The sequence below is a fragment of the Indicator indicator genome, chromosome 27 (assembly GCF_027791375.1).
Source record: "Indicator indicator isolate 239-I01 chromosome 27, UM_Iind_1.1, whole genome shotgun sequence".
Lineage (NCBI taxonomy): Eukaryota > Metazoa > Chordata > Aves > Piciformes > Indicatoridae > Indicator > Indicator indicator.
Window position 1 is genome coordinate 7,696,980 of NC_072036.1, and position 21,983 is coordinate 7,718,962.

At 42.0% G+C, this 21,983-nt stretch overlaps 2 protein-coding genes across 2 annotated transcripts; both read left to right on the forward strand.

Moving 5' to 3' along the window:
• Positions 1-169: 169 nt before the first annotated feature.
• Positions 170-7,283, forward strand: ZUP1 (zinc finger containing ubiquitin peptidase 1). The gene is made up of 9 exons (XM_054393088.1): positions 170-467; positions 1,127-1,243; positions 2,101-2,210; positions 2,860-3,028; positions 3,511-3,699; positions 4,416-4,584; positions 5,227-5,378; positions 5,663-5,883; positions 6,900-7,283. Exons 1-9 carry the CDS (start codon positions 170-172, stop codon positions 6,945-6,947), a joined length of 1,473 nt encoding a protein of 490 aa, XP_054249063.1. The 3' UTR covers positions 6,948-7,283.
• A 5,146-nt stretch (positions 7,284-12,429) lies between these two features.
• On the forward strand, positions 12,430-17,719 carry LOC128976055 (amine sulfotransferase-like). The gene is made up of 6 exons (XM_054393172.1): positions 12,430-12,577; positions 13,759-13,967; positions 15,405-15,531; positions 15,841-15,935; positions 16,698-16,878; positions 17,598-17,719. The coding sequence occupies exons 1-6, from the start codon at positions 12,439-12,441 to the stop codon at positions 17,717-17,719; spliced, it is 873 nt and encodes a 290-aa protein (XP_054249147.1). The 5' UTR covers positions 12,430-12,438.
• Positions 17,720-21,983: the final 4,264 nt, after the last annotated feature.

A 21,983-nucleotide genomic window follows, 5' to 3' on the forward strand; every position in this document is an offset into this window, starting at 1 on the left:
TCCGTTCCCTGCGCGCGTAGGCCCACGCGAGGAAGCGGCGCGTCCCGGCAAGCAGCGGGTGGCGAGCGGAGCGGGACAGGACGGGACGTAGCGAGTGGGTGCCTCGACGGGGCGGACGTGCGGCAGTTTCACTGCCCGGGGGAGGCTGGCGGCAGCGGCCGGCGGCGCGATGCTGCTGTGTGACGCCTGCGGGCAGGCGCTGTCTTCTGAGCCGACGGCGCGGCGGAACGGGTGGCGCACACCCCTAGGCCGTCAGCATCGCTGCCCGCTCTGCAGCGCCGCCGCCCCGGGCTGTGACGAGCTCCGCCGGCACATCGAGATGACCCACCCGGGACCGCCGGACGGCCCCTGGTCAGAGCTCGTCGAGGGGCTGCCCGAGTGCCCCTTCTGTGGGGAGGCGGCGGGACGGGAGCTTGAGGCGCACGTCAGGGCGCGGCACGGGCACCTGCTGGGAGCCCCGGGCACAGGTAAGCGGCGGCGGCGGGGAGCCTGAGCTCCGCAGGGGTTGGGGCTGGCCCTGGTGGGGCGGTGAGCATCCCTGCGGCCCTTTGTCAGTGTGCCGGGAACTGAGCGCCCGGAAGTGACCGCACTGTGTTGGAGGTGCAGCCGGAGCGTCTCTGCCGCGACCTTTCCGGCGGGTGCGGCTGGAGAGCTCCGGGACTGCCCGCGGGTGCAACCGAGGGGCAGCGGGTGAAGGCGGTGGAGAGAAGTCAAGAAGGGACAGCAAGTGAGGACGATCGGGACGGCACTTGGAAGAATCTGCTTAGTAGAAACACTAAGGCCACTGATGCTGCGGCCGGCACCGGGGAAGTGACTCAATGGCAGATGGAAACTGGATTCAGGAGCTGAATTCAGGAACACACACATTGGAATCCAGAGCAGAGAATCAAGCAAAACTTGATTAAGAAGGAAAATATAACTTTAAGTTGTCAGATATTTAGATACAATTTTTTTAATGGTTCAGAGAGCAATAGCTGTTCAGAATTTGCTGCCTTTTACTGGGGAGTTTCAATGCCAACACAAAATTTGTTACTGTGTATTTATCTTAGAGTCTATATGAATTAGAGGAGCTCTTCTCAGAAAAATCAGGAGTTGTGTTCATCAAGAAACTGTGTTTCTCTTTCAGACACAGGAAATGGTGACCAGCTGTATGAATGTCCAATGTGCAGCCTTACCTGTACAAACATTCAGATTCTTCAGGAACATGTGGATTTACATTTAGAGGAACATAACGTTTCAGAAGGTACATGAAAGGATCTAGGCTTGTTAAAATTTAAACTGAATACTTCCTTATTTAAAAAGAGAAGTTGACACATATATAATGAAGTTAACGTAGTAAATAGCAAGTCCTATCATTTGCACAAATGCATGATTTAATTACACATGCTAAAAAAATATTTGTCTATGCATTCTTGTTAAGTGAATGCACTGTATGTTAGCCAAAACAAAAATGTGGAGCAAAAATGTTTCATGGATAACCATACTATTTTTTTTCTGCCTCTATAAAGGTTTGTATACATGGAATTGAGTGGCACATTCCAATGTGATGAAATGAAGACTTCAATATTTTTCTCAATTCTTTTCTCTAAATGCTTGTGCTGATGCATTAGTCATAGTGATAAAGGAATCAAAATGAAGTTCGTTAGCATAGCTGATAAAAATCCTAAAGATTCCCTATCCAGTTCTCTGATCCTAAATCTGGTTTTGTCACTTTGCTATGAGACTCCTGGCAGTGATCCTAGAAGCTAATAAGTTTGTGGTATATAAGGAAATGGGACTTCTAGCTAACAATCAAGTGACACATAGTAAATAAAATTTGCTTCTTAATAGTAGAGGTACATGCATTAGTTGCCAAGTAATTGCTCCTGTAACTGCATAACTGTCCAAGCCAATAGTGTTGGTAGCCTGAATGCAGTCAGTCCTTTCTAGTGTTTGTTGTTAATAGCTCAAAATAATATGGGATATCTTCCCTAAAATTAATGCCTGGTTGTGTTGATGTATGTCTGTTCAGAAAAAAATCCTACCAAATTAAATGATCTCTCCAAGTATTGTTGACCTCTTCATCAAACTCTCTCCCTTTGAAATGTTATTTCTGGGTAGGTGGGAACATAAAAGATCTAGAACTGGCTCAACGGCTCCAGAGTGAAGAAGATGAGTGGCAGAGGTCAGAAGAGGAGAAACGAGAACAGGAAGAATTTAAAAAGCTGCAGGTGCAATAATATTTTAAATGGTAAAACATTGAACAGTTGTGGCATTAGAAGCAGAGTGTCTTGGAATTGGAATGACCATACCAAGTCAGACAGGAGTGGGTTGCAGGCAATCAGAAGTTCTCAGAAACCCCTGTTCTGGCATGGGTTCTGCCTTGAGCTTCTTGGCTTTACTGCTCTGAGTGGTGCTGGCTCAGGTTAGGGGTAACACAGTCCCCCCCAGGCCTGCCATCTCATGCTGTGCTCCACCCTAGTGTTGTGCCTTAAAGCACAGCCTGGTGCATATTCTCTGGAAGAATGCCTGAGGCCCTGAGCATCCTGGCTATCTTCTTCACCTTATCCTGCTCCAGTGACCACTCCTTTGCTAGGTCCTGCTGCCCTTCTGACAGCCCTGATAGCTCATTTCCCACTCTCACTACCTCCTGTGAGGTAGTGCCAATGGCTGGCTGCCCAAGAAGGATGTGGCTGCTCTTCCAGGACTGGCATTCCACACTCCTACTGAGCCTTCAGCTCTAAAATCTCATACATTTGGAGATTTTATGTCTCATATTTCACCATTTTTTCAAAGTTACCAATTTTCCATGTAGTTTCTCAAAATCACTAAATGTGAATTAAAAAAAAAAAGTAATCATGCACATTCCATCCCTAACAGAGACAGTATGGCTTGGATAATTCTGGAGGCTACAAACAGCAATTCCTAAAGAATATGGAAAGGGAAGTTAACAGAGGAAGGATGCAGCCTTTTGAATATCACAGGAGAAAAGCTGACATGATGGAATGTTTGGCTTTTGGTATAGATGATGGGAAAACAAAGACCTCAGGTAAAAATGCTGAAGTTACATGAAACTAAGACTATACATTTTAGACCTAGGTTGTAGTGACCAAATCTGTCTTAAAGCATACAAATGTTCTGTTGTATGGGAGGTGCACAGTGGCACAGAAATACTTTATTGGTGACATTACTTTTCCTGTTTCATTGTAATAGTTCCTGTGCATACCACAGTTTATAATGCACTCCAAGATGTTTAATTTAAAATACTCATTGACATCTAATTTAAAATGCTCATTCTGTAACAGCAGTGAAAAAACAGTTTAGGGAGTACATAAGTTCCATCAAAATGAATGGGTGCAATATCCACTGGGTTTGTGATTTGGATTTTAAGTGTAACATAGAATCATTTAAGAGTTCCAAAATAAATTGTCTTAATCTATATCTGTTCCAAGCTGGGCAAAAAAAAATCTTTTTCTGGCAAATTTTTGTAGTTCACTTTATCTATAAACTTTATATTTGGTCTTCTTTTAGGAATCATTGAAGCACTGTGCAAATACTATCAGAGTGAAAACAAAGACATGAGGCGCGTATGGCTGTCAGCAGGAGTAGATCATTTCCACTCATCTGTGGGTGACAGAGGCTGGGGTTGTGGTTACAGGAATTTCCAAATGCTCCTTTCCTCACTCTTGCAAAACAGCCTCTATAATGACTGCTTGAGAGGTATGAAACAACACACTGCCTGCTTGTTTCATGTATTTCAGATGACAACCTACTGACTGATGGTTTACTTTCTCGTTTACACAGCATGGCTGACTAGGTCACTGATGCCTATTGAATGCTTGTTACACCACTACAGCTTACTGTGGAAAGAATCATAGAATGGTTGAGGTTGGAAGGGACCTTAAACATGATCTAGTTACAACCTTCCCACTGTGGGCAGAGGGGCACCTTCCACTAGACCAGGTTGTTCAAGGCCTGATCCAGCCTGGCCTTGAACGCCTCCAGGGAGAGGGCATCCACAGCCTCCCTGAGCAACCTGTTCCAGTGTCTCACCGCCCTTACTGTAAAGAATTTGTTTCTTATCTCCAGTCTAAATCTACCCTGCTCAAGTTTCAATCCACTCCCTCTCATCCTATCACAACAAGCCATTGTAAAAAGTCTCTCCTTGGCTTTCTTGTAGCCCCCCTTCAGGTACTGGAAGGCCATTATATGTCCCTGGAGCATTCTCCAGGTTGAACAACCCCAACTCTTGCTACCTGAGGGAGTCAGAGATATGAATGCTGGCAAGACATGATGTGGTTGGAATTTTACATTTAGGGTTTTTTTTGGTGCGTCTTTGTATCATCAATTGCTTTCTTAGAAAAGAAGCTGACTAATTTTAATTAAAAGGCTATTTCAGGAACTGTAACTGCAATTCAAAAGCTTTTCTGTTCCAGGTGCCACACTAATTCCTGGTATACCAAAGATTCAGTCCATGATTGAAGATGCCTGGAAAGAAGGCTTTGATCCTCAAGGGGCATCTCACTTCAACAACAAATTACGTGGTTCCAAAGCATGGATAGGAGCATGTGAAATTTATTCACTGTTAACCAGTCTCAGAATAAAGTAAATATTGCTCTTTGTTGTTGTTATTTTTAACTGCTCTACCTTTAAAGGCCAGAAGTGCAAATGCCATGATGACAAGGCCACCTCAGTGGCTTTATGTTTAACCAACCTATAAAGAGATCTGATTGAGCACAGCATAAAGCTGTGTACCTATTTATGCAGGTACATACATTGAATAAATGCTTAGATCATTGAGATTTGGTGAAGAATTTTGCCATGTATGCATAAAATCAAACATTTATTAGAAACTTCATTTCTATAGAAGTTTCTTCTCAAACAGAATCTGAGTTTCAGCTATTCCCTTGCATAATTCTGAAAGCTGTTGATTGGATTCTCTACCATAAGTGATCACAAAATATCCAAACATTTGAATTTTGCAAGCTTCACAGTTGCTTGGTAAACTGAACAGAGTAAAGTGTTTCTTTTTTGCAAAGTAAATCTTCCAGTTTGAGGCAGTATTGTGTCTCCCCTACTCCTTTACTTAAAAAAAAATGGTGGGGGTGGTGTCACCACTTGGTGCCTGGAATTGCTGTGTTTACAAAACATTCTTGATTCAGGGGGAAAGGACTGAAAGGTGGAAAAAGATGTTTTAACAACCAACCTGCTTGAAATGTTACTGTTTTCATTCTAAATGTTCTGTAGGTGTCAAATCATTGACTTCCACAAACCAACTGGCCCTGGGGGCACACACCCTCGGTTATTCGAGTGGGTTTTGCGCTACTATTCTGCAGATAATGAAGGTGGTGCAAAAGTTGTGTGTACCTCCAAACCACCTATCTACCTGCAGCATCAAGGTCAGTATTGCAGTATGCTGGTTTCTTTCTGTTCTCTATCTTTCTTCTGCAATTCAGAGCTGCATTTTACATGCATTTAATCGGAGGCATGGCACAACATTAAAGGGTTTTTGTTGAATGGAAACGCTGGGTGTCATTGGAATTTCAACTTCTTGACATCTGCTCTTAAGACTGCCTTGTTAAATTTCAAGTGATGTCTTCCTTGATCTGAAAAGAAATAGTGGGCTGCAAGGAATGCAATTTATGTTGGTTTTAAAATACTGAAATTCTGTTTTTGAAATTAGGTCATAGTCGTACTGTTATTGGAATAGAAGAGAAGAAGAATAAAACCTTATGTTTGCTGCTGTTTGACCCAGGATGTTCTTCCCAAGAAATGCAGAAACTGCTAAAACAAAACAATGATGGTACTAGTCTCAAACCACTCCGGAAATTCCTGGGTAGCTTAAAAGAAAAGCAATACCAGATCGTGGCTGTAGATGGTGTACTCTCACTGGAAGAGAAAGCTGTAAGTATTTCAGAAGGTAGTTTCTGTCTGGAGGAGCAAGCAATCAAACAAAAAACAACAGAAGAGAATCTGCATCTCTTTAATCCTCATCTGCATACACATATATGGCTGCATGGAGGGTTTTTTTCATCTCTTTTCTCATTCTTCTCTGCTACCTTCTGGCCATTCTCTGTGAATTAAGCAAGCACAGGATACCAGGACCAAAGAAATACTGCATGCAGATCCATGCCACCATGAAGTAACTGACAGCTTCTTCAATGAAGCTTGCAGTTGTCTGCATGTCTAAACGAGTTTGGGGTATTTGGGTTGTTTGGGGTTTGGTTTTGTATTTCTGATTTCATTTTTCTTAAAATATTTTCTCCTAAATAACTTGTTGTGGGCATATAAGGTACTTAGAAAACATTCATAGTCCAAAATTATGTTGAAGGATTTTTATTGCAACTTTTAAAAGTTGTTTGGTGTCTATCATCCTAAGATAGCTGAAGAACAAGGTGCACAGATGCTGAGACCAAACCGAGCAATATCTCCTTAGCTTCAACACTAGTGCACAGAACTGGTGCATTCTTGCTTTTGAAAGTACTTAGAGCTTTGTATATTCAAAACACAGCTCTGTGAAACTCCTGTTTGAGCTCTGGGCATTATTATCAATCCTATTGACATGTTTCACTTCAGACATTGTAGCTTTTTAAGACCTTAGATGCAATTTTTGTTTCTTTAGCTTTCTCTTTCCCACACTAAAAAATTAATTCTGAGACCCTTTAAAATTCAGGACATGGTGAAAGAAGTGTGGGATGGAGTGAGATGTTGTTTGTTTGGGTTTTTTTAATCTCTTTTCAAAGATACTGTAAAATAGCAGTCGTTTAGAATTTTGTGTTGAAAGCTTCCATTTAATTGATAGGAAATATAACCCCTTTTACTGCTTAAGCTAACTAAACTACTAATTTAGAAAATGCTCTTTAAAGTGATATTTTCTTTCATTAAACTCTTCTCTTTATCCTTCTCCCCACCATTTTCAGGCTCGTTGCTGTGCTTCTCAGGTGTTAACATCAGAGAAGATTCCTTAAAGGATGCCTATACTACTTCTTTCTGGAGTTTGCTGGATGCAAGACATGAAACTTAGAGACTGTGACCATAACTGAGCAATTTCTAGATTTAAACTGTATCTCCATAAATGCCTGGGGCTCTGGAGAAGCACGCCACCTGGAGTTTTGATCTTCAATAAATCTCTGCCCTCACGATGAATCTGTAACTGAAGTATTACACTCCTTGTCTTCCTAGAAAATTCAGTGTTTTCTTAGTTGCTTAAATTACCAAGCAACAGTTTGGCATCCCATAGCTAACTATGCACTATAGTTAACTGTCAGTGAACAGTGGATAGAGGATGCTATGGAACTACTTTATTGGAGATCCTGGTTGTGGTTTACCTTTGTAAATCTATCTCTGGCCAATGCTCTGTTTCCTACCAGATTTGATCAATAAATGATTACACCTCAGCAAATTCTCCTGCAACTATTTGCAAAGTGATTTCAGGATAGAGTCTGTTCCACCAGTGCATCCTGTGAATTAAAGGGTAGCCTATAATTCAGTGCCTTCAGGCACTGGTGTCAGGGCTTCCCTTCATGTCACTAACTGTAAACCCAGCATAATTTCACCACTTGTGGCCTGTGGCTTCAATAAATCTAAGCTACTCATGCTAAGTAAGTTATGCTAAACAAATGGTATCTTAAATCACACAGAGTGATTCTATTTAAATGACTGGTATTCCTTAACACATCTTAAGCAAAGTCACTCATGTTACACAAAGCCAAACAAGTTTCAGTTCAATGTGCTTCTAATAAATCACTCAATTAATTCTAGTGTTCTACTAGTGAAATATTTGAATCCCTAACAACCACATAATGACCTTCAGGAATGCTTAGCAAGTGTAGCTACAGCAGCCTGGTGGCTTGTCTTGCGTGACAGGCAGGATATAGCACGAGTCCATGCAGCACCTCTGCCTTCCTATTTTACAGCTCACCTGCTCTGTGACAGACAGCTGAGCAGGTGCCTCCTTTGCTAAGTCCTTGATTGAATTTTGTCAAAGACAGATGATCAGTCTTTTGGGCCTTGTTACTATTACGATGTCTAATGTACGATGTAATGTGTAAGCAAAAAGTCTTACCCTTTCTATTGACTCTATGAGAGTCACACAGCTTTCATCCAACCATACATAACCTCTAGTAAACCAGTAAAATCACATGGGAGGAGGAAAAAAAATCAGAGGAACTGGAGAGAAAGCTCAGTTCTTTGTCACTGTTGCCCTGTCGTGGAGGTTGGCAATGTAGTGCTTGTCAGATGACTGGTGAGGCCATGGCTGATCGCTAGTGCTATCACAGTCTACCAAAATACAATGTTTTTCACCTGAACAGATTCATTCCAAGGCTTTATTACTTTTTTACCTTTAAAGGTGTACTTTGACTTAGATAATCTGAAAGCAAAGGTAGCTGTTAAGAGATGTGTTCTTGAGATACTTACTGCCCCTAAATGGAGAGGTGCAATAGTTTTTTTCTTTCAGGAGACTATGCTGGATCAGAATGTTTTCTGTTTAGTATTTTATGAAGAAGGAAAGGCATGGAAATAAAGGCTGAGAATCTGTGGAAGAGGTTGATTTTAAATTGCATGCACCATCACCTTATCTGTTTGCTAGGCACTTGCTTTACCATTTAGCCCCAGGAAAGACCAGAGAGTGGCTAGACTTTGTCAGAGAGTTTTAGGCCTAATTCAGAGGTGACCTTACTGTCCTGTCACTGGTTTTGTCACATTTCCAAAGCCAGACATATTTTGCAATGTTTAATGCTTGTAATTTTTAATATTCCTTTCACTTTCCTCTTACCCTAGTAGGTCTGAATATTTTTAAATTATAGAAAAAACACCTCATTATAGTTTTTAAAAAGCTGGTTTCCAGTTGTTGATTGCTCCCATGGGCACAATGCTCTCAGGTTCTTCATTCATTCATAATTAAACACCCTCTTCTGAAGGAGCTTTGCTCAGTATATACAGAAATGTATTGGTGCAAAGCACCAGAGGAAACAGAGACAAACTTTGGATGCTAATAGCACTGAGGACATTTGGTTTATTCAAATTACACTGTAAACCATTACATTTCCTTTCCCAGTCTCCCTCTGAACTTTGTGCAATTACACCTACAATGTATGTGAGGTATTAGAATCCCAAGGTTAATTATTAATACTGCAATGGGTTGTTTAAACTGACAAAGACAACACATGTGAAATCTCTGTCCACTGAAGTGCAGGGACAGTTCACACTGAATCACTCTTTCACTGAGTGTGACTCAGTGTTACTGACAAGCAGGGGCAGATCCTAACTTCAGGATGCTGATGTTTTGCAATATCCTTAGGATTCACATCCTATCCACCCTCACTACCTGTCTAAAGGCCAAAGGACTTTGCACACTCTTTCTAGTCACTTAAAAATATCACTTCTTGCCCTAGCTCACACAATGCTGACCCTCCAGCTAGCTCCCAAAGTTAATGCGGGACCCTAGCTGTTACTCTTTAGATTCTTCAGAGTGATGTACCAGGAGCTGGAACATCCGGTGGAGCACATCTCCATCTAGTTCTGGGATCAGTAGCTGCTGTCTCTCACTGTTATTAAACACTTGGAATATAAACTGCAGTTACAAAATACTGCAGGTGTGCCTGATCAGAGCAGAAAGCAAAGCAGAGCAGGCTTAATCTTTCACCATAAGGACTTCTTCTGTGGCTCTACTCCTCTTTCTAGATCACTGACATGCTGACCAACCTGACTGATCAGTTACACAAGTTTGGGTCCTACCTGGGGAACTGATCCAAGTTAAAAAGTAATCGTATACAAACCACAGCTCAGAAGCAGGAAACAAAATGGTCTTTGTGCTGTTGTTGGAGTGCAGGTTTCAGTGAGAAATGCCTCAGGCACTATTTTATCTCGTTATAATATACTTCACAGAAAAACTTAACATAAACACACACACACACAATTAACCCAAATAGCTCCAACCAGGCTCCTGTCTGAGGCTGGGATGGATGAGTCAGATCAATGACTTTCAGGGAGTAGTAGACTCAGTAGGACTACTACTGGAAGATAAACCAAATTTGTGCAAAAGTTCAGTGAAAGCTGAGAAAAAAACCCTCAAAATCTAGTAAAAGGCAAAACATTTTATTCACCTCTTCTCCTCTCCAATCTCCCTCAGTAATGCTGTTGAGAGAAAAAGGAGGCACAGAAATCAAAATGAGCGTTTTAGTAATTTCAAAAATCTTCCTGGACTGCTTTCACCTTTTGGGGAGTTGTATCAGGCCTCTAATCTCTGCGTTAAAGATTAGCAAATATTGAAAGCCAGCCAAGCAGCACAACCTCCACGGGTTCCTATCTCAGTTAAAAAGGAAACGTCAGGGCTCACCCATCTGGATCTGCTCTCATTCACCGAGCTGGGCAAGAGGTAGAACACATCTCTGCAGCACTGAGTGGAGAGTAGAGAGGGTGAGTATGCCTGAACTTATTAGAACAGTAGATCTGGGAGTTAAATGATGCTCTCTTACCCTCTCAGTGAAAGAATCACAATCACACAGAAACCTCCTTTGTGGACCATTTTGCCACATACTGCCAGAACAAGTTGCAGACGACTACGGGCTAGAGCTGAGAGGTGGACAACTGTTCAAAGCAGGGCTATCTCAGGGCTGGTGTGGAAAGTGGGGTCTCACATGAACTTTTCTCTGTCACTCTACAAAGAAATTGGATTATCAGATGCAAGATAATTAAGTAAGCAGAGCAAAAGTGTGTGGTCACTGCAGGTTCAGGACGTTAATCTGCCAGGCACCTTTGTGTCTGCATTTGGAGACAGATTTTTGAGGTGTGTTTCTGAGATGCATAGCTGGCTGGTATGGGCACACCTGAATGTTGATTTTTCCCTCTTGTTATATGAATGATGAATAGGCTTTCTAAGAAACAGGGCAAGGCATGCACTCCATGGCATATTTATTCACAGTACAGTCGTAAACCTGTAAGGAACAAGCAGTGCAATAACCTTTGTCTCAAAGTGATATAAAAATTCATGGCTTTGACAGAAGAAGGTCAAAAAGGTTTCTCTATACTGTGCATTGCATGTGTCACTTTTCTGTTTCCCACAAATTTCTTGCTCTTTCTCCTGTTTCAGTACCATTTTTCACTCGTTTTGCTCCATTCCCTGCCCTGTCAGCCAGCCCAAGCAGCCCCAGGTGCTTTCCAAGGATATGTCCTGGGTTGCATGGGTCCAAGGGCAATGCCCCTGACAAAGGCACTGGGGTGCAGCAGGGCTGCACAGGGCTGGGTGGTGGGGAGCAAGTGCCTGGTATGCAGAGTTCAGGGGCAGGGAGGATTAGACAAACACAGGCACCAGTGATACCCTGACAGGGAAGGAATGGTGGTATCCTGACACTGAAGTAATTGTGGTAGCACAACAACAAAGTAATGGCAAATGCAACAGTCCAGGAGGGCATGGAATGGTCACAGTGCAAGGGGAATACAGAAGACAGAAACTTAGGCACAATTCCAGATAGGAAATTCTCTCTTTCCAAATCTGTTTTAACCCATATAAGACAATGTTGGTGAAATCCAAGTCTGGAAGTGAACTTGATTCTGCAATTTCTGCTGAGATTTCTGCATTCTTTAATGGCGTTAATTAACAGAGCAGTGAGGAAGACACCACCATGTTAAGCTCTCTGATATCTATGGATGCATTGTTCAGCAGAAGAGACACAGACCACAACTGTCAAACCTAGATGCTCCATTTGGCTCAGGCTCAGCTACACAAGTCAGGCTCTCCCTCTTCAGTCTCTGTCTTAATCTTCTTTTCTTACTCTTCCTATAGCTCCCCCCCAAACATTTGCTCTTCCCTAGTGACCACAACAACAATGACCAATGTCTTTTTCTCATGAAACCAGTAGGTGTGTTTCAGAAAATAATACTCATTCTTGGTTACTCATCCCAGTTTGCAGAAATTATGCTTATTATGAGAGAAACATTAGTAAGGAGACAGATTTAGTAGAAGGGAGTAGAAACTGTATTAAGACAATCAGAACACAGTTTCAACCACAGAATTCAGGATGAGAGCTTAGTGGTTAAACTAGCTTTGATCAAGAGCTGCTGACATCCCAAAGAAAACTGTACAGTCACTCAAATCCCAGAGGAAACTCGACAAATGAGTTTTACACAGGGTGCATTCAGCTGAATTAGTTTTTAAATGCACATAACGTACACTTGTGTGTGAGTAAAGGGTGTTGCTATGCTTTGTTGTGTGGTTTTTTTTCATGAGAAACATATCCTGAGTCAGGTGCTTGTGAAAATCTGAGAGCTGCCTTTCAGTGCCTTGTTTTCAGAATTCTGCTGAAATGCATTTTGATAAAATTTGGCAGCACCTGACTCTCTCCTTGAATTACTCGTTTGTGTGTGTGTTTGTCTCTCTGAGATGAGAAGCAAAGAGAAAGATACAGCATTATATTTTCTTATTACAGGCTATTCACCTCTAAGGACAACAGACTAACAATGGAACCATCCAAAGATTATCTGTTCAAATACAAAGGGTTTTATTTTGCTGTAAATACTACACTCGAGTATGTATCTACCTTGGAGGATTTTGAAATCAATGACAGTGACATATTTCTAGCTACTTACCCCAAATCAGGTAAGAACAGACTTGTTTCTAAAGGAAGGGTGGTAAAAATACGTCTTTATTCAGCCATCTAACTGCAGAAGTATTGAGGGGTTTTAGCATTCACTTCAGACCTGTTTTAGTCTTGTCTCAAAGTAGGTGCAGTGTAGCACTAGGTACTACCCTGCATAGCCATGTCCTGAGTAGTCAGATGCAAGGCTCCAGATCTTGTCCAACCAAACCAAGACTTGGTCTTGTAAGTGTATTTGGAACAAGCTACACACAAACCAACTGATCTCTGTGCCTCACAAAACACAGACGTAGTTTCAGCAGGGCTGGGTGTGTGAGTGCTGGAGATGATTGCAGGATATCTGGAATGATTTGTGGGCTTGCATGGAGGGTGGTTTGGGGGTTATTGCATCCTAATTACAACCAAGCAGGAGATCAGAGTAAATATGAGTCAGTGATATACACCTCCTTTTGAGGATAAAGAAGTACTGAATAGTAACAAAGGAGCAATACAGGACACTAGAGTGATGAATGCTTCATTCCTGTTTCTGAAGCAAATGCAGCTGAGCAAACACCTGTCTTCACTGGCAATTTGCATGAAATCTAAAGCCTTGACATGCCCAGGTCCACTTTATGCTCTAAACCTGGTCTGCCCATTTTTAAAGACTGCATTTCTTTAGTTATTAGTAATTAATGACTTGATCATGCACTAAGCAGTGATTGTGATAAAATCCTTGACTTCTGCACCTCTATTATCCTCTTCTGTTTGTGCTCTTGAGAACCTCTGTCATTGCCCTTTGGTTTTCTTCAGCAGCCTTCAAGATGCAGCTTTTGGATAATAGAACTACCGATTTATTTCCTAGGGTCACTGAACATATTACTAGGGCTCACTATTCCCTCAGGTATTCAGTGAAATACTTGAGGCAGAAAGATATTCTTGACAAAACCCAGAAGGAGGAGAAGCAAACACCAGGTGTGGTTGTGGTGAAGGTAGGCTGTGGAGGGGACAGGAGTCCAGGTGTTGCTAACTCTTTGTCTAGCAGCACTGGAGTGAGCTGTCCAAGTAAGGCAAAGAGGAAGGATAAGAAAGCATTGAAAGGGTAAAAACTTTATGGCACTGAGATGAGTACACTTTTGGAACTTGGAGCTTTGTGTTAAAAAAAAAAAAATCAAGCAAGGTGTAAATGAAAATGTTTCCTTCTCAGGAACTGTGTGGACTCAGAACATTTTGAGTTTAATAATGTATGAAGGCCACCGTAATGGAACTGAAAACATAGACACCATGGAGAGAATCCCATGGCTGGAATACAATGTGAATGATAAGGATTATGCACAGCTTCCTTTGCCTCGTGTTTTTGTCACCCACCTGCCTTACTACTTAATTCCAAGAGACCTGAGAAACAAAAGAGCATCTGTAAGTGATGATATTTTTACCATTTCCTTAAAACAAGTCATGCCGATTTGTCTCAGTGAATTGGTTCAAATTCTACCCTTCTCCAGTTCCCTGTGTCTCACTAAAAATATCACCTGCTTTGTATATTTGGGGAGACAGGGACCTTCTAAAGCCCATTTCCTCTGTTTCCTTTTGCCAAAGCTGTCAGCCTCAACACAGTTAACTGAGAGAGGAGTGGTGCATCTCAGGGGGATCTGCCAGGGTCAAAGGCTTTCCCTGATTTTCCCCTTGTGAAAACGACAGGTCCCAGAAAAGCTGCAAGTCTGAAGAAAAGTCCCCCACACTGAGCAGGATGAGACTGGAGTTGGTGAAGGTGGAACGTGAGAACTGTTCCTTCTTGCTGCCCATTGCTTGGAGTTTCTGAATAGGACTCTCCATCATGAACTGTGCCATAGCTCAGGGCCTATCTCCCATGGAAAACATTTCCTTAGAGGTAGATGTAAGCAGCCTGCTACACTAAGGGTCACTGACAGAACATGGACATATGGGAAGCCTGAAGATGTGTATGGGATGTATGCTTCTAACAGCACAGAGAGGATTGCCTTAGCCTCCTTAGAGCAATCTGTTACTGAGCTCCCTGGCAAAGGATCTCATACTTCTGTTAGTCTTTCTTATGGTGGTCCCAATGGCTTCTGCCCTTACCATCCTTGTTCCTGACGCAGAGCTTCCCAAGGCTGAGTGGAGAGCTGTGGCTCCAGAGGCAAAATCCGCGTGCTGCTTGTATCTTCTTCTACAGATAGAGGGGTAAAGGGAAACTGCAATGTGCTCACCATTTTCATCACAGTACCAGCAAATTTTGGAAGAGAAAGTTCATGCGCAGAAGATTTGAAATTCAAGTGATGCCCCACAAAGAATGAGAACATTACACAGAGAAATCACACAGAGCACACATGCCAGAGGACATGGAATCTGTGGTTACTTAAGACAACAATAGCTTGTGGAAGGAGTCTTTTCCACTTCTGTTTGAGTATGTCACTTAGGTCATTTGTATCTTCTACCAAACCACACAGTAACTTTTCTTCTGTGATTTCAGGTCAGATGTCTTTGAGTTTTTTCTGGAACATGTTTAGGAATTCCTATTTTATATACCTTGGAAATAATGGCTTTTGTTTTGCTAAAGGTAATGAGATAATTTTGCACTATGCAGGAACCAAAAGCCATCATTTTCCCCAGTCAGAAAGGCAGTTCAAGAGCAGGATCCTTCACTGAAAGACTGCACCTGCAGAAATGCCACCACCTACAAACAGATTGACAGCACTGCCTTACCTAATAAGTTTACCTAACGTCTGTGTCATTTTCAGACTGCTTCTGTGCATTTTTAATGGGACATGGGTGGAAAAATGCAGCATAATGGAGCCCTTCAATTTCTCTGAGGTTTGTCTTCTTATTGTTTTGCAGATTATTTATGTTACCAGGAACCCTAAGGATGTTATGGTTTCTTACTATCACTTCTCCAAGTACATGAACACACTAGAGGAAATAACAGATTTTAACCTTTTTATGGAGAGGTTTTTAGCTGGCAAAGGTAGGATATTTCTTTCACTAAGGAGGCCAAATCCTATTGCATGGCTTTGGATTCAATTGAGATTAATTATCTCAATAAATAGCAATTACCAGAGTCCTCAACTATGCTGTCACCTGAATTCAAAGCAAAAGGGGATTTGTCACATTAGCTCAGAGAATTGTCACAGAGACTGTGAGCATGCATCCCCAAAATCCTTTAAAAAAAACTCTTTCAAAGACCAAACTGACTGATAATTTCATTGCTTTACTTCTGGCTGCTAACAGGACTTATCTTTTTGTTTGTTTTCTTTTAATAATTTCCCATGCTAAGTTCTTGCCAGTTCTTGGATAGACCATGTTTCAGGCTGGTACAGTCATGCAGAGGATTTCAATATACTCTTCCTGACCTATGAAGAGATGAAAAAGGTGAGGTCAGTTAGTATCACTGTATTCAAGATATTCTCTTTCTATCCTGAGTGCATTTTCAGACAGCTCGGAAAATGCAGGACCATACAATCTAGCTCAGATCACAGAGGAATGCATCCAGATAGGCTTTGAAAGTCTCCAGAGAAGGAGACTCCACAACCTCTCTGTGGAGCCTGTTCCAGTGGTCTGTGACCCTTACAATAAAGAAGTTCCCCCTTGTGTTGAGGTGGATCCTCCTGTGCTGCAGCTTACATCCATTGCTCCTTGTCCTATCACAGGGAGCAAGTGAGCAGAGCCTGACCCTTCCCTCCTGACCCCCAGCCTTCAGATATTTATAAACATTTATTAAATCCCCTCTAAGTCTTCTCTTTTCCAGACTAGAAAGCCCCAGGTCCCTCAGCCTCTCCTCAGCAGGCAGTGCTCCAGCCCCCTAATCATCCTTGTAGCCCTCCACTGGACCTTTTCCAGCAGATCCCTGTCCCTCTTAAACTGGGGAGCCCAAAACTGAATGCATTACTCAAGATGAGGTCTCACCAGGGCAGAGTAGAGGGGAAGGAGAACCTCTCTCGATCTGCTGGACTTACTCTTCTTAATACGCCCCAGGATCCCATTGGCCTTCTTGGCCCCAAGGGCACATTGCTGTCCCATGGATAACTTGTTATCCACCAGGACTCCCAGGTCCCTCTCCACAGAGCTGCTCTCACCTTTATTATCCTGCATTCCTCTGCTGTATACAAGACTCCTCAAATAACATCATTGCAGGATCTCAGAAGTGCTGTGCTGAAGATCTGCAAGTTCCTAGGCAAGAAGCTGAGCGAAGAGGAAGTGGACAGCGTTGTGAGACAGGCTACATTTGAGAACATGAGAAAAGACCCCAGGGCAAACTATGAGAACCTGCCAGATGACTTAGTAGATAAAGACAAGGGTGCTTTTCTCCGAAAAGGTAAAGTGGAAGCAGTCCCCTGCACTTAGTGCCACACTTCTTGGTGTCAGACAAACCCAGGGTTCTGACCTCAGCTGGAATGCTCCATTTTCAGAGGCAGAGTTCAAGTTAGCAGCAAATTAAATTTGTAAGAGTGGTTTTATTGCTATGGTATCAGTGATCTTATCATATTTGCCTCAAGATAAGTATAATGTGAGTTGTTAGCAGACATGCCAGGCACAAGAAGTTGCACCGAGTCAGGGGGAAGAGAATCCTTTTGTTTACTGCTTCTTACTTTTCAAGCAAGAGGCATCTTAATTGTGTGAGCATAGACCTTGACCAGCTGCTCTCCAAGTCCATACATGGCATTCCTGAGCTCCTGGGCATTGCTAAGGTGTCCTGAGGAGACCTCCAGGGACGTCTGAGAGAAAAACAAGAGGGGTTGCTTTTAACTCATTTCCTCCTCGATCTGGAAGGAGCCAGTAAAACACCAGAACCAACGAGCTGAGTAACTACATGAAGTGTCAGGATTATAAATCTATGCTGTGTTTTATTCTCAGCACCTAGATTTGGAAGCATGTCCTCAAAAGAGCACACAGAGCCTCACTTGGCAGGCCAGTGACAGGGAGATGCTGAGTTAGCCAGGAATTGCTTCTCAAGACTAGCAATCACTGTTTGCAGCAAGCTTCAGAGAGGTGCACATTCTGCTTCTCACCTCCCTTTGTTGCCTCTTTCCTCAGGCACTGTTGGAGACTGGAAAAACAACATGACAGTGGCACAGAATGAAAGGTTTGATCAAGTTCTTATGGAGAAAATTAAGGCCCTGCCCATCAGTTTCATCTGGGATATAAATGAATTGTAGGTGGGGTTTGAGCTTCATAATCCTTTGTGATGGATGGATCTGAAGACCTGGGAGAAGAAAATACATCCTTTTACAGCTGTGTTATAGAAATAATGACAACTCTGACACAAACTGTGGAATCTATTAAATTCCATCAGTTTCTTGTTTGTAATTTTACAAGGTATTTTAATCAGCTTCCTCAACAAACTGACTTCTTCATGTTTGCTTTTTCATTCATTGTCTTTAATAGCAGCAGAATTGTAGACAACCAAGTGAGAATAGATGAGTCTTGCTAAAAACTTCCTGAAAATTGTTTGACTTGTACATTTTGTGAGGCTTCTGTTGGTAGAACCTTCCATGTCCAGACTGGAAGTAAGACTGACCAGCTGTGGTGTGGCTATGCTTTGATATGTTTGTGTTCCTGTTTCCTTGGTAAACACCAAAACTCAACAGTTTGTTATTAAAGCAGCCTTGATGTTACATTCTCTGGTGTTGCCCATTGACTGAAACACTTCATTGTGTTGTCTGTTACAGTTCTCAAAGACAGTTTGCTACTTGAAATACTGAGAAAAACCACAAGCCATAGCCATAGTGGTTCCTCCTATATTCATTGACTGACTAGCGTGGTAGACCTTGTCCACAATTCAAGCCCATGCAGCAGCTTGCTCATGAGCTTCCCCTGAGAAGGTAATTATGGAGAAATATTTCAAGGCTTTATCAGCAAGTCAAAAAAAATTTGCAACTTTAGCAACTCCACTCCTGACAAGCATTTGCTCTGCAACACATTCATCTTTGTAGACAGTGGTGCTTTTTACATTGCTTACAAAGGCAGGTCCAACTCCTATCTGTTTTTCAACTCTACCCATTGGAACACTCACAAACTAGAGCTGGAGTTCCTCTCCTCTCCAGGTAAACACTGCTGAGTCTCTGATACACCTCCAGCAATTAATTCCCCTTCAATAATCTCCTATTCCTTTCAGCACAGTCTCAGTCAGGAGTTACAAAACCCACCCCTTATATGACTTACATACCTGCTGCATCCTCTAAACTCTGACTCTGAACTTAGCACAGGAGGACCAGTGATCTTTTCTACCTGTACTTACTTACCCTGGCCACACCCTGGTAAAGTAAGTTCAGAATCAGAAGTCTAACACAGGCCTTTTGCTGAGCTTGCCCCAAGTACAAACAGAACTTCTGATTACAAGCAGAACCTTGGGCTTTACCCCTTTTTCCAATGACAAGAAGCCCTACCATGATAATAAATGCTACATAAACCTCACACTGCACTGTATGCCACAGCCCAACAGTATCAACTCACCCTGTTACAGCTTTCACCAGCACACAGTGCAGAAAGTAAAATCAAGTTCACTGCAATAAATGCATGAAGCTGAAAACCCTCTCCTGTCTGCCTTCTACTCTGAGCCAGGCTGCAAGGCACTGAAGGTTTAATTTTTTTTTTTTTTTAAAGCAGCATTTCAGGCCCTGCCAGATTGTGCAACTCAAGAGAAAGCACTCACATGCCAGCTCCTTCTCTCAGGTTCTCAGGTATCAGCACCTGGGATCCAGCCATATTCTATTATCTGACCTAGCAAGCTTTGAATTTATTTCAGTGACCACACAGTTTCAAAACTGCACCTGGTACTTAGAAATTTCCTATCAGAAAGACTGGAGCTAATTCTCCCCACACCACAGGAAATGTCCTTCAAGCTCCCCATTTTCCACCAGAACAGAGAAGCCAAGAAGAAAGGCATGAAATAAAGGAAAACAAAGCCAAAAGATGTACACCAATGTTTTGTTGGCATAAAAGCACACCACAACGCAGTCATAATTTGGATGCAATGTCCTAGGCTTTGCAGAATGTTCATACTGTACTCCTACAGCACCTTGATGTGGTGGGCATCCATCTCTAAGTTTTAATCGAGTTCAGACACCAACTATTCAAAAAAAAAGATCAGTGTGATCTGATCCAGCTCTGGTCACAGTGCAGTGTTGCAACTCTCTCCATACGTGCATGACTGTGTACGCTTTGTACTTGGAGAGTTACAAGCCAGATGCAAAAGCAAAGTTGTCAGGACCATAATTCTGGATTGCTAAAATCCCATCAAAGTTCATGGATGGAATTTTATTAGCTTAATAATTAGACTTCAGTCTAAGCTAAAGTTTCTAAGTAAACTGTGAATGTTTCCCACTGAACTTTTCCCACTGAACAGCACCCCCTCGCTCATCTCAGTCCATTTCAGCAAACTAAACCACACAAGCAGAGCCAAGCTCACTCTCGGTCAAATTCCCTTTTATTTCACAGATGTTGTTAATGCAGCTAAACAAATCAGAACTTCAGATTGAGTCACTGAAGCTTGTTCTACAGACTTGGAGGAACAAATCTTTTTTTTGGTCACTTCAAGCCTTATTATTTCCTCTGCTTTGAAACATGAGATGTAACAGTGAAAACACATTTTCACATTTTGCCTTGCTTGACATTTTTAAGCTACACATCCCCTGCATGAAAACCAGTCAATATGTTAGTGTGAAAACAGACTAGAAAATCTCATTAATCTAGAAACACCATTCATGAAGAACTTTCTTTCCATGTTTAGATTCTTGCTAGTGACTCACTGGGAAAATTCTCTCAAGATTACCACATTTTGCACAGACTCCACAGCATTCTCAGATTCAGACCAGATTTAAGGAGAACTAATTTACTCCTTTTAGCAAAGTATGCCAGTTTTAAACACATGTAGCTGAAAACAGAAAGCAGCCTCAGGGGTTAAATGTTTTGTATGCTGCTGAATTGAGACGCACCAGAAGTAAATTAAGTTCAGCGCCCAAGAGCATTTTAAAGCATCGTGGCAATCACACAGGAAGCTGGACGCAGTCATGAAGATGCTTTCAATCCAACCATTATCTTTGGAAAAGTCAGATTTAATATCACATTAGCTCACAACTTTTTAATGTATTTGGTAACTCTGCTGGAACACAGATCCTGCTTATTGCTTTGAAATACACAATACCACTGAAACCTAGGTGCTTGTCTAAGAGTTCTTCGTAGCCAGAATTAAAAAGATCAAATAGAGGACTGGAGGAACAAAGGCACATGGTTCATTTATAAAAGTATTTACAGGATACTTGAACATTTATTTCTATCTACTGGAAACTCACTCATCTGGAATACAAAATGAAGACTACTGAAATATCTTAGAAATCACAGAATCATAAAATTGCCAGGATTGGAAGGGACCTCAAGGATTATCTAGTTCCAACCCCCCTGCCATAAGCAGGGACACCTCACACTAGATCAGGTTGCTCAGAGCCACATCCAGCCTGGCCTTAAAAACTTCCAGGGATGAGGCTTCCACCACCTCCTCAGGCAACCTGTTCCAATGCCTCACCACCCTCATCAAAACAGACGTTCTCAAGTGATACAAGCAGAGAATCTGATACACCATTACATTGTTTTTAGAATTAGATTTCTCAAGATGGAATTTACAAATGTTTATAAAGTTCATAGATTTATCATTCCTCCAAGCACTGTGATACTTCAATGCAAACCTCTTCACAGGTTGAAGCTGGTGCAGTTAAGGCAGTCTGCTAACAGAATTAAAAAATCCAGCACACAGTGTTTAATCATCGAGGTGCCTGGTGCTTCTCTATTTGGAGAGCTGTCTTTTCAAACCTTCATCCATACCATCAGCCTTCTAACTGATGCACTCTCAAACACAGCATTTTTAAACTCCAGTTCTTTTTTTGGAGGTGGGAAGGGAGGAGTTTAACATCAAGCTCTGTAAGCAACTCTGCAGGATCCTTAACATCTGTGAGCTGATGTGTAGCTTTATTATACATTGTGCCAACCTTTATAGGCTGCCAACAAGGTGCTTTCTAAAACAACCATTACATTCAAACTCTGACTCCTGATACTGGAACCTGGTAGTGTTCAAGAGAAATTCAAGAGAAACCAAACTCACTCTGAACAAATCAATCAAAATTTTTAAGAGGACTTCGCTTCATTCAGATTTTTTCCCTAGAGAGCTGAAACTACTCATCCTCAACTATGTCAAAAGATGTTGCTCTAGTAGTTTGGAAACAGTTTCCATTAAACTTGAGAATTTTTATTTAAAGGTGACCAGCCCTGCCTATCTACAGCTGATAGGTTGGGGCACCAGAACTGATTTGCAGCAGCAGCAAATTCTGCAGAAGAAACAAAATAATAATAATAAAAAAAACCCTGCATAGTATGTGATCCCTTTTATTCACTAAAGTTGCCCCTGTGTGTTCAAGGTAGAAGACAGCA